Source organism: Octopus bimaculoides, chromosome 8, assembly GCF_046866305.1.
Source record: "Octopus bimaculoides isolate indiv1 chromosome 8, ASM4686630v1, whole genome shotgun sequence".
NCBI classification, from domain to species: Eukaryota; Metazoa; Mollusca; class Cephalopoda; order Octopoda; family Octopodidae; genus Octopus; species Octopus bimaculoides.
Window position 1 is genome coordinate 6,952,766 of NC_142935.1, and position 12,500 is coordinate 6,965,265.

General features: G+C 32.8%; 1 protein-coding gene across 5 annotated transcripts in view; it reads left to right on the top strand.

Annotated features, from left to right (window-relative positions):
* The window catches only part of LOC106871605 (cholecystokinin receptor), a 128,152-nt gene that overhangs the window by 49,421 nt on the left and 66,231 nt on the right, over nucleotides 1-12,500 (top strand). For all 5 annotated transcript variants that reach the window (XM_089356058.1, XM_089356055.1, XM_089356059.1 and 2 more), the window contains exon 2: nucleotides 8,923-9,325. In XM_089356058.1, coding sequence (XP_089212184.1) covers nucleotides 9,080-9,325 — 246 coding nt within the window. In that variant the 5' untranslated portion in view covers nucleotides 8,923-9,079. The remainder of the gene's footprint in view (nucleotides 1-8,922; nucleotides 9,326-12,500) is intronic.

A 12,500-nucleotide genomic window follows, 5' to 3' on the forward strand; every position in this document is an offset into this window, starting at 1 on the left:
TTTCATCCTTCTATACGTTTTGCATTGAAATTACGTCTTGGATGACTGCTTTTTATCTTGTTTGAGATACAGATCTATCTTGTTTCGGTTCATCTTTTCTTCTGTAACTACACCAGGCCAGAGCTATAGATTCATGTAATAGCATGGGCAGTGACCAATATCCGCATTTGTCTATCCATCAGAGTACAGAGCATAACAATTCTTTCTGAATGATGGATTGTCTGATAACCTAAACGCACGCAAGTCTTTTCTGTGATAATTTGCTTTAAAACTCATTTTAACTCTTGTGACAATTGCTTCATTCCCCATTATTTCTTATATTGCATAGAGAGGTGCTTACGCTTATTGATATCCAATCTCATCAATTCAAGGACGCAAATCATTGTCGCAAAATTCACTCACAAACTAATGGTTTTGAATACCATGTCTGGCAAATACTATGCTTTTGTTTATTATTCTTAACTTTTATTGCTTGTGGCCACCCAGACAATGCTTCCGTGTATAAATAGCGTTGATATATTTTCTGAATGATGGCCGAAATCAATATATATTCATAGAAATTAACAAGTCTAAGTAAAGATTCTAATTGCTTCTTATGCTTTAGTGGTCTTACATACATAATACCCGTTACTAAACAATACCATGATGGTCTTTGTCGCGCTATACTCCCACCTACCAAAAAGCGAATGTATCGATTCTGTCGTAGACATAGCTTGATTGATCACCACGCCAGATAACTCTAACCTTTTAATGATATAATCTATCTTGATACGTAGATATCTCGACATTTTAACTCCAATACATATACATAAACTTCATGGATAGTGTTATCAACATCAATTCCAATGTGTTTAATTTCTTACTGAAACATAACATTAGCAATTTTTATAAGATAAAAACCTGTCCATATTGAACGATCTATCACGGCTGTAACTTCAGAACATATATTTCTTTGCTGTTATAAGCTCAAGCATCGATATGTGGTGAAGAAGTTCGTTTACAACCGCGTGGTTTTAGGTTCAATCCTACAGCGCGAAACCTTAGGCAAGAATTTCCACCTATAGCCCCAGTCATCAATGCCTTTCTAATGAAATTGGTAGGCAAGAACTGTGAAAAGAAATGCCGTTTATATATATATATATGTATATATGGAATATATATTCTTTAGAAGTGGTTTGGAAGTAAACTTTTTAAAACTCTTTACATAGACATAGGCATTTTAACTTTTGAGTCATGTTTCAAGTGTAAAAACCTATAATGAATTGGTAAATATCTGGAAGGATCTAAAGATATTTCCAAAGTCTTCGAGTAAAATATTGGTAACGTACTTCGCACTTTTGTGTTGAGTATTCCTTATTGTTACCAAAATACAGATGTTACACAATATGGCAGCTCTTGTGCGAAGAATGAAGTTTTCCAATCTATTCATTGATTTCGTTCATCCGGTTTTCAATCGAAGACATCCTCATAGAAAATGTTTCAAAGAATTTCGTTGAAATGGATGGAAGATATAGAATTGACATTTTATACTAACGGCATGACAATTCTTTCGCTTTTGGAACATTTAAATTCTGAACTGAGACACTAATATGGCGAAATTGCTGGCCTTTGTTGAAAGGTAGACATCAACTTAAAATTTGCTGATGGCTTAGAAATACTTTGAAAACCCAGCAATATTTTTACTTACAAACCTGAATGCTATCACTTTACTAACGTCGCGTTAAGTTTGCTCTCCATTAAATCCAAAATATCTGCCTATACAAAAATATTTATGCATTTTCACAGTTAAGATGTATTCATTTTATCTTGCTGTGGGATATTTTCCACGATAGTATACTTTTAAAGATATTCAGTTTTATATCTTAACTAAATTTATATAGACGATGGAGCGGCTGTGTGGTAAGTAGTTTGTTTACGAACTACATGGTTTCGGGTTCAGTCCCACTGCGTGACACTTTGAGCACGTGTCTTCTACTATAGCTTTCTACTATAGACTTTAACAAATAAGTACAAGGATATAAGAAAATTAATTTACCTACTAAAATGTTCACAGCGATGCTTCAGCATGGCCGTAGTCCAGCAACTGTAACAAATAAAAGAATAAAAGCCCATTGGTTCTATATAATGTATATAATTCAATCGATGGGCCGTGTAGGAATTAAGCTCAGAATTTGTACACCAGGATGAAAACAGTGGAGAACTTTTGTTCATTATTTTGTATCATATTAATGATAAACATGTTTAGATTTGTAAATTGAAATGCAAGAAGCTGTAAAAATAAGAAAAATAGAAGTAATTTGGTGATAATGCAATGACAGCTAACGACAGCTCCCTAACTTGATTGAATGTCCTGTATCTTAGTCTATTTCTTTGGGGTTAGAAGAAGAAAGAAGATAAGATATGTCTGACAATATTACAATATACGTTTTGTTCTCTATGAAACACTTTTAGATCGTCCCAATTGAATGATATAGAAGTTGTATTAGCTGTGAGAGATCTAGAGGCTGATCGACAATGGAGAGAGAGAAAATGTGAAAAGAATAATCGAAACATTCTGAGAGAAATAGAATTTTCACTTTGTATCAAACGCTTGAAAAGTGTCCGCGGGGATTCTAAAGGTTGTGTGGCTAGGAAAATAGCTTTGCAAGCACGTTGTTTCTGCTTCCGATTCACTGCGCAGAATCATAGGCAAATGGCGTCCAGTATCGCCCCAGGTTCGACCAATACTTTTGGAGCGAATTTCATTGACACAAAATATGTAGAAGTCCGTTATATATCTGTGTGTATGCTTATATGTATATATACATATAAGTGTTCGTGTGTGTGTGTGCGTGTGTGTGTGTGTAATAATCTCTCTCTCTCTCTCTCTCTCTCTATATATATATATATATATATATACACACACACACACACACACACACACACACACACACACACACACACACACACACACACACACACACACACATATATATATATATATATACCTACATATATACAATACATACATATATACATATATACATTTAAAAAAAAATAACGTCGACCACTAACGTGGACAATTAATGCACTAGAAATAGATCACATCATGTATCTATTAAGACCTAAAATGTTCTCAACATGAAATATAGCAGCATACCAGAAACGTGAGCGGGCAAGACATTTAAAATCACCTAAAAAAGCATTATTAAACAGGAACCGGTTTCGGATATACATATATATATATATATATATATATATATATATATATATATATATATGGGAGAATATACAAATAATAACAACAGACGAGGACAGGTGGTGTAAATAACAAAAGTATATATTAGTATGACGCTCGGGAATACGGAAAGTCTTTGACGTTTCGAGCTACGCTCTTCAACAGAAAGAATACGGAGACAAGGAGAAAAACACGGAGAAAAAAAATTGAATAGTGTTCAGTCAACGGTCAATCATAATATATATATATATATATATATATATATATACCTACATATATACAATACATACATATATACATACATACATACATATATATATATATATATATATATATATATATATATATATATATATATATATATATATATATATTGATAGAAAGGACAACAAAAGAAAGGAAGAGTCCTCAATATTAAATAGAGGAATTTATCTGTAAATAATATGTGACAATTATTCGGTAGCGGTGATATGTATGTATATGTAGGTTTATATATATATATATATATATATATATATATATATATATATATATATATATATATATATATATATATATATATATATATATATATATATATATATATGTATATATGTATGTATTGTATATATGTAGGTATATATATATATATATATATATATATATATATATACCTTTTGGATTTACAATTTATTGTTATTTTTTTCTTTTGGATTTACAATTTATATATATATATATATATATATATGTAAGTATGTATATGTAATTTATGCTATTGGTACCGAACCTGACTCTTATTATTAAAAGATTTTTGGAAAGCAACAGATGGACTTGTAATAATATCCAGCGTCTTTTATTATTTCAGTCGTGCATTAATACAAAGACAGTTTTCTCAGGATTGCAGTTGGTAAATTCTAATAACAGAACTCTATTCTCTTGCACTTAATCATCGCTCATTGATTGGTTTCATGCATTCGGTATTCAATATCTTAGCATGTATTATTGTTGTTACTGTAACGCAAACATTGTGAAAGTAATATTATATAATCTATCGACGTATTTATAAATTTGTGTCTTGCTATTTATGCGTTAGTGTTGTTTTGTTAATTCGTTTGGTTATGTCCAAACATAAAGACACGATTCTTTTGACGAATTGGAGGACACCGCCCTCTCAGGGCCGAGCAAGACCCTTTGCCAAACTGGTATCACTGAATGTAGACCCCTTCCATTGATTCGAAACCAATTATTTTTATGGCTTTACGGTCAAAGTGGACATAAATAAATCTCTTTCTTTTCTCCTTTTTTTTCTGTTTTTTTTTTAAACCATTCCACTTTTCACATGCACCTACCTCTCGGTTTTTCTCGTGATTTCTCGTGTTCTACTGTCTTGAGGAGCTCATCCTCAAACTCAACTGGACGTCCTGTTCTATCTTCATCTTCAAGGCTATCTTCTATCTTCACCTTCTACAAGTTCTTTCATTCAAGCATTCTTTCCCATAAACTGGGTGTATGCATGGAGTCTCTTCGGCTGCAGAGTTTTTCCTTTTTTGTACTCATAAAACATTATGTGCCTCAAATGCTCTTTGGATACTTCCATGTTAGAAAAGGTTTTAATCAAAGAAATTTTAATTCTATTATTCTGCAAAATGATATTTAACTAGTTTAGATGTACACAAATGCATAAAAATAATTTTTAATTCCATTAGACATTCTAAAACACTATTAAATTTCATTCAATTTTAAAAAAAGGTGAAATCGGACAGAACTTATGAAATGACATGATAATTTAGGATTTCTCGGTTTTCTGTGAATCTATTTTGATAAAACTTTGTTATGTTTTCATTATATATCTTTATATATATATATATATATATATATATATATATATATATGTAGCGAGAGCGATAGACAAGAGAATATCCAGATAGTCAGTTGGCCATAGAGACAGACAGACAGTCAGATAGATAGATAAATAGATAGATAGACAGACAGACAGACAGACAGTCAGATAGATATTATAGATAGATAGATAGATATGCATACATTGATACTAACATGCATAACTGCATACAGATGCGTACATACATACATGCATGCATGCATACGTACATACATACATACATGCATACATACATATATACAAAGAGATAGAAATGCAGGAAAAGCAGTAAAATGTGACAACCGATGCAGACTTTGTTGAGCTAACACCGAAGATATCACCCGCATCATAAGTAGTTGTCCGAAAATGTCATCATGGTATTACCTACCGATGAGACATGATGTAGCTGGGACAGTATATAATGAAATCCATCGTAAGGATAACCCCGAGGAAAAGAAATAAGAACCCACAGTTTGGTAGAAGCCATAGCCACTCATAAGAAAGGGAGTACTGGTGGAATGTTCCACTGAAGACCTCAATAAAATGTAAGCATAACAGACCTGATATAATGATTTGGGATAAGGAATAGAAGCTGTGCACTGTTGTGGAAATTAGCTGCCCAGCGGACCTTAACATAAAGCTGAAAATCAGTGAAAAGGGAACACCTATGCTGAACTATTGAGAAATCTGCAGTTACTCTAGCCAGATTACAAGTTCAGGTTTATACCTGTAATTATTGGGGGTCTGGAATACGTAACACTGCCTAAATACTAATATTGAGAAATTAGGCTTCTCAAAACTAGAAAGGAGAAAGCTGTAAAAATCTGTAAAACTTTCCAGAAGTTTATCATTCAAATATATATGAGCATGTCTAGATATGCAACTGTATGCATGAGAACGCATACATAAAGCAAAACATACAAATCTGTACATATACATACATACATACATACATGCATACATACACAAATACATACATACAAAATACATACATACAAAATGTTGAAGTTAAAATTTCAATGAAGGCGCCTTGAATCTACGTTAGAAACCGGCTCTTTCTCTATTCGCAAGAAATCTTGAAATAAAACTGAAAAATGATATACACACATATTTACATACAAACATACATACATGCATATTACACGCTAATTACGCTCTTTGAAAAGACAACTTCCAAACATTCCTGAATCATGCCAAGTTAACAAAAGACCACCTAATATATCGTTGGGTACCATATCTAAAAGAGAAAGAAGATAAAGTGTCTATCGTACTATTGTTTTCCCAAGAAATACATATTTATCATTCCATGCTATGATTCCTTGATCGATCTATTCTCATGTAGGGAATTCAATCTGGATTTCATTTCTGCATAACGCCAATCCACTTGTCAGCTTCAATTCAATTATAGTCTTTGATGCCAATTCGCTTTTCATTTCACGCACAAAAACACACGTTTGTGCATACACGCACTCCCTCGGCTATAAAAATATACATATATACATTCATCTATCTATCTATCTATCTATCTATCTATCTATCTATCTATCTATCTATCTATCTATCTATCTATCTATCTATCTATCTATCTATCTATCTATCTGTCTGTCTGTCTGTCTGTCTGTCTATCTACTTTATCCTTTATTTCTTTAACCATCTATCAATCTGTCGGTCTGTATGTATGTATGTATGTATGTATGTATGTATGTATGCGTGTGTGTATGTATGTATGCATATATATATATGTATATATATATATATATATATATATATATATATATATATATATATATATATATATTTATATATATATATATATTCACATACAGAAAAAATTATATATTTACAGATATATATACATGTGTGTGTGCATGTACGTATGTGTATGTGTATATGTGTGTATATGTATATGTATTATATGTGTGTGTGTGTGTGTGCGTGTGTGCGAGTGTGTGTGTGTGTATGTGCGTGTGCGTGTATACATGTATATAAATATGTAGATGTATATGATTTTGCGTTTTTGCATCTATGCCTTTCTCTCTCTCTCTCTCTCCCATTCTCTCTCTCTCTCTCCCATTCTCTCGTTTCCTGTCTCTTTCTCTCTATTTTAACTTCTTTTCTTCTTTCTCATCGCACGCTTCTATTATCCACTTTTCTCCTGCCAAGTCATTGAGGCTGATAAATGGTATTTGTTTCTTACGTCAGCGATTCCTCAACCCATTAACCATAAACAAATTGAAATATCTTGAAAGGCGGAAACTTTATTGAATGGCCTTAGTCACAGCACCTTCTTTCAATCAGTTTTGCTGATGAAAACATTTAATTTGACTCTTGTTAATTCTCAATTTCTTACTTTTACAATTCGTCTAATACAGGTCATTGAATCAAAGCCAACGTCACAAGACTCGCTTCATAAATATAGAATCGATTTTGAACTTATTTCGTTTTATATTGGTAAAAATTAAGAGCTTATATAATTCATACCTTTTTAATATCACCCAACATCACCGTAAGTCATTGTTGCGAAATTGACGGAAAATAACAAAAACTACTTTACTGAAGCAACAAAATATATTGTAAATTGCGTCAGCAAAAGCGAAGATCGATAAAACGATCGATCGATTAATCTCGTAGATTCTTTGAGATTTGAGCTTTTATTTATAATTACAGCTATTTCTAGACGCAAATGATGTCCACTAGTATTTAAAATACTGACGATCGCCGTAAAGCTCCATTGAAACGAAAGTGAGACTTCGATTTGAGCAATTGAGGAAGACATGTTATTTTAAAACCCCTGAAGCTACTAAACCCTTCAGTAAGATAGGAATATCGTATCAGACAGTATCCCAAATCACTGAAGATATATCGGATACCATGTACCTAATTAAATAGAAAATTTAATTAGCAGTTCACCGTAGCACTAATTAAGAACTGTAAAATTCTTAGTTGCTTCGTTGTTTTCCAGAAAATAGCCAATCTCATTCTCGAATATAACTTTGTCACGTGTCTCTCTTTCTCTCTCTTTCTTCCTTTCCTTCTTTCTTTCTCTCTCGCTCGCTTTCTTTCTCTAGTTCTCGCTTTCTCTCTCTCTTACTGTTTCTCTTTCTCTCTCACTCACTACTCTTGCTACATTCTACCATCTTGAAAATGGAAGGATACAGGAAAATTCTGTAGTCAATAACACAATCAGGGTACCCAAATGCGTAACAGAGGCAAATTGGAAAAATTGATGAAAATACATTTTTGTTCTTTGTTGTAGTTGAGAATACAAATTTTCATCTGATGTAAAATAAAATTAAAAATTCTTGATCAAAATGCGCATCGTTTTCAGCTTTCGAATGATACCATCCCGCTGGTTAGACGTGTAGGGAAATCTATACCATTGCAGGGACACATATATAGAGCTGAGTGGGCTGGAGAAAAGTGAAATGAAGTGTTTTGCTCAAGAATACAACATGCCGCTCTGTCCAGGAATTGGACACACGTCCTAGCGATCGATGGTGCAACATCCTAACCACAGGGCCATGCACCTTCACCAAATGTAGACTTTCATTGAGATTGACTAATTCATCAGAATTTAAGACTAAATGTATATATAAAGACTTTCTTTATTCCCGAGCGTTATACTAATACATCCATTTGTTGTTTACACCACCTGTCTTCGTCTGTTGTTTTTTCGTGAATTCTCCCTATATATATATATATATATATATATATATATATATATATATATATCTATATATATATATATATATATATATATATATATATATATATAAGAAGCAAACTTCTGATTATTTATTTAGTGGGGATTTTTTAATCTTTATTAATCTTATTTTCTCTATTCCAGATTATTGTGACATCATATCCCATCAGTAGATATCTATTTCATATTGGTTTGGACCATATACAAGAAAGAGGCAGAGAGAAAGCGAAATAATTATCAGAAATAAGAGGAAATACTTACCCGAGGATATATATTAACGTAAACAAATACAACATCAACCATGAATTCAAGCGAAGAAGAGGATTATGAATATGATTACGATAAAACAGTTTCTATTATTCCTCTGGAAGAATTGGTCCCGGTATCGATTGTGTACAGTATTACACTGTTCCTCGGTGTGACAGGAAATTCGTTGGTTATTTTCTGCATTCTCAGGTACAATAGAATGAGAAGCATTACAAATATATTACTATTGAGTCTTGCGTCTGCAGATCTGCTGCTCGTTGTGATCTGTGTACCGATTAAGGTAAGTACACCTTTGTTTTCCTCGCTATTAGTCGTGGGTAGGGTTTAGTGGAGAGAGATGGTCTTCTACAGAGCTTCCAAAACTGATAGAAGAGATGGAGGAAGGAAGGTATTATTCTCAAAACAGAAATCTGGATGAAACGCTTGAATCAGAGTAGATTCTGTTAACCGTTTAACTACGAAATTAAATTTCAGGGTTATTCTAGTAATGATGTGAAATATCTACCAAAAGAAAAAGGTACAAAAAAACCCCAATTAGAATTGGTATTTTCTATTAAGTTGAGTACTGGAGTCAATGTAATCGACTAGGCTCCTCCCCACAAATTCCAGATCTTATGATTTTTCTTCTCTAGGCACAAGGCCCGAAATTTTTGGGGAGGTGGCTAGTCGATTAGATCGACTCCAGTACGCAACTGGTACTTAATTTATCGACCTTGAAAAGCATAGTCGACCTCGCTGGAATTTGAACTCAGAACGTAAAGACAGACGAAATACCGCTAAGCATTTCGCCTGGTGTGCTAACGTTTCTTATTTATTTATTACCCACAAGGGGCAACACACAGAAGGGACAAACGAGGACAGACAAACGGATTAAGTTGACTATATCGACCCCAGTGCGTAACTGGTACTTATTTAATCGACCCTGAAAGGATGAAAGGCAGGATTGAACTAGGCGGAGTTTGAACTCAGAACGTAGCGGCAGATGAAATACCGATTTCTTTATTACCCACAAGGGGCTAAACACAGATGGGACAATACACGCATGCGGGGACAATTAACACATGATAGAATGGAACAATGAAATTAAACAATGATGATGGGACGGCCACCCCAGCCCCACCCTGGGGCGGCTGCGTTATTTCAACGAGTTTGTCCTCGTTAGGCAGTTCCAGTGTCTCCGGCATGTCACTGTAAACTTTCTGACTTGCCATAAAAAGCACCTCCAATCCATACCCCCAACAATTTATTTGTTGGGTTCTGCTTGTCATAATTATCCTTACATCTTCTTCACTTTCAGGAAAAACTGCAGCCATTACTCATTCCAACTCTATTTTTGGGGTAGACATCGTCTCCAGCTGGCTATACAACACAATCTGTGTCCTTATATTTTCGAACAAGGGAATCTAGCACCCCCACTCAGCTCAAAACAATATCTGTGTATCGCGATTTCCGGGTTATTTCCCTTCATCAGCTCAGAATGTCTTAACCCAGGACTGCCATGATCTTTACTCCAAAGTACTGTTGTTGATTATCTCTCGTTGTGAGATTTAAAAATAGTAATTTTCTCATGGAAATTTATTTTTAAATATATAGTTTGTTCAAATCACCACGTGACTGAGTAACTGTTATCAACAATTTCCAGCTAACTCCATTACATCTATGAGCCTCTTCAAGATCACTCATCATGCTAGAAATAGCAACCTAATCTTCTTTGATTCATATCCTTCCGTTATTAATAATAAAAAAAAGATACGTATTCACAAAATTAGCTCATACCGCTATCTTTATGCTAGCGTGTTAGCACTCGTATAAACTCATGAATAATCACCTGCCACATCAATACTGCTGAAACCTATTGCTAGAGGCAAAAAGTCACCACACAGTGCTATCGAAGGACCTGGTCATTAACGTTTACATCAAGGATTCATTCATTTTGACAGATATGCGAACGCTATAACTATATATTAATTATTTATAATTATCACAATATTTTCAGATGAAACTTAATTTTAGACAATACTGAAATTTTATATTGAATTTATGAAGAAAATATGTAAGCATGTTAACATGTACGTTTAATTATTGCTTAATCAATTTGTTCAACGCACGCAATATAATTAACAGCGGGTGATGCGATCGTTAATTGTATGATATAATCAGAACTAAATGTTTAATAATGCAATAAATTTCAACAAGAAGCAAAGTTCTTGGAATTTCAGGTTATCCATTCTTCTCAATTTATTCATTACGTTTATGAATAGCATTATTAAAGCTCTGTATCAACTAATTTAATTCTATTATAACTGTGGTATCTTTGTGATTTGTTTCTGTCCAGCACTTGCGTTGATAATACCAGATGAATCGAAGATTTATGAATATAGCAAAGTAGATTTATATATTGATTTTAGAATTCGTTTTGCATGAAAATCAGGTATTCAATAATATCAGTGATTGCATTATTACTCTTTCCTATATATCGAGTCACGAGTTCCGTTCATGCACCTCCCAAATGACTACACGCTTTTTGACGGGCCCCAAGGTAGGCCAAATACGACGAACGTTCCCATAATCACATCTGCGACGATGTTCGTTTCCCTTCGAAATACTGCTTTTTAACACAACGTTTATGAAAAGATTTTCTCTTACACAGAAATCACAGCAGCAGACATTTCTACGGTGTATATATTTTTAGTATGATACACAAATGGTCATTTTGAATTGCAGGAATTTTGTAAATTGAAAGCCAACTATTTAAAAATGAAAGCACGTATACGCATTATGTCATATATTTATACACGTATAAATATATAGATATACGGATATTTTGTACACACACAGAGACATATATATATATATATATATATATATATATATATATATATATATATATATATACATATATATGGGGAGAATTCACAAAAAATAGACTTTAGATCGTCTAGCCACATACACTGTGTGTGTGTGTGTATATATATATATATACATAGTGTATGTGGCTACATGATCTAAAGTCTATTTTTCAGCATATTGGCATAAAATTTCTTTCTTTTGCCCTTATTTATAATTATATATATATATATATATATATATATATATATATATATATATATATATATATGTATATATATATATATATATATATATGTATATATATATATATATATATATATATATATATATATATATATATATACCAATATATGTGTGCGTGCGTCTATGAGATTAACCAAAGCTGACGGTGCTTCTATAAGAAGAGCAAATTAACAAAAGTGAAAGCATTCAGAATTTAATGCTGTGATATAAATGTCTGGAAACAATTTAATGATTAAATTATATGCAGACTCACATATCAGATAATTAGAACGAAATCAACATATAAATACTAGCAAGCAGAAGATCAAATTAACAAGACGAAGCGCATAAAATTTACCAAAGAAATTGGAAAAAAATTTCTC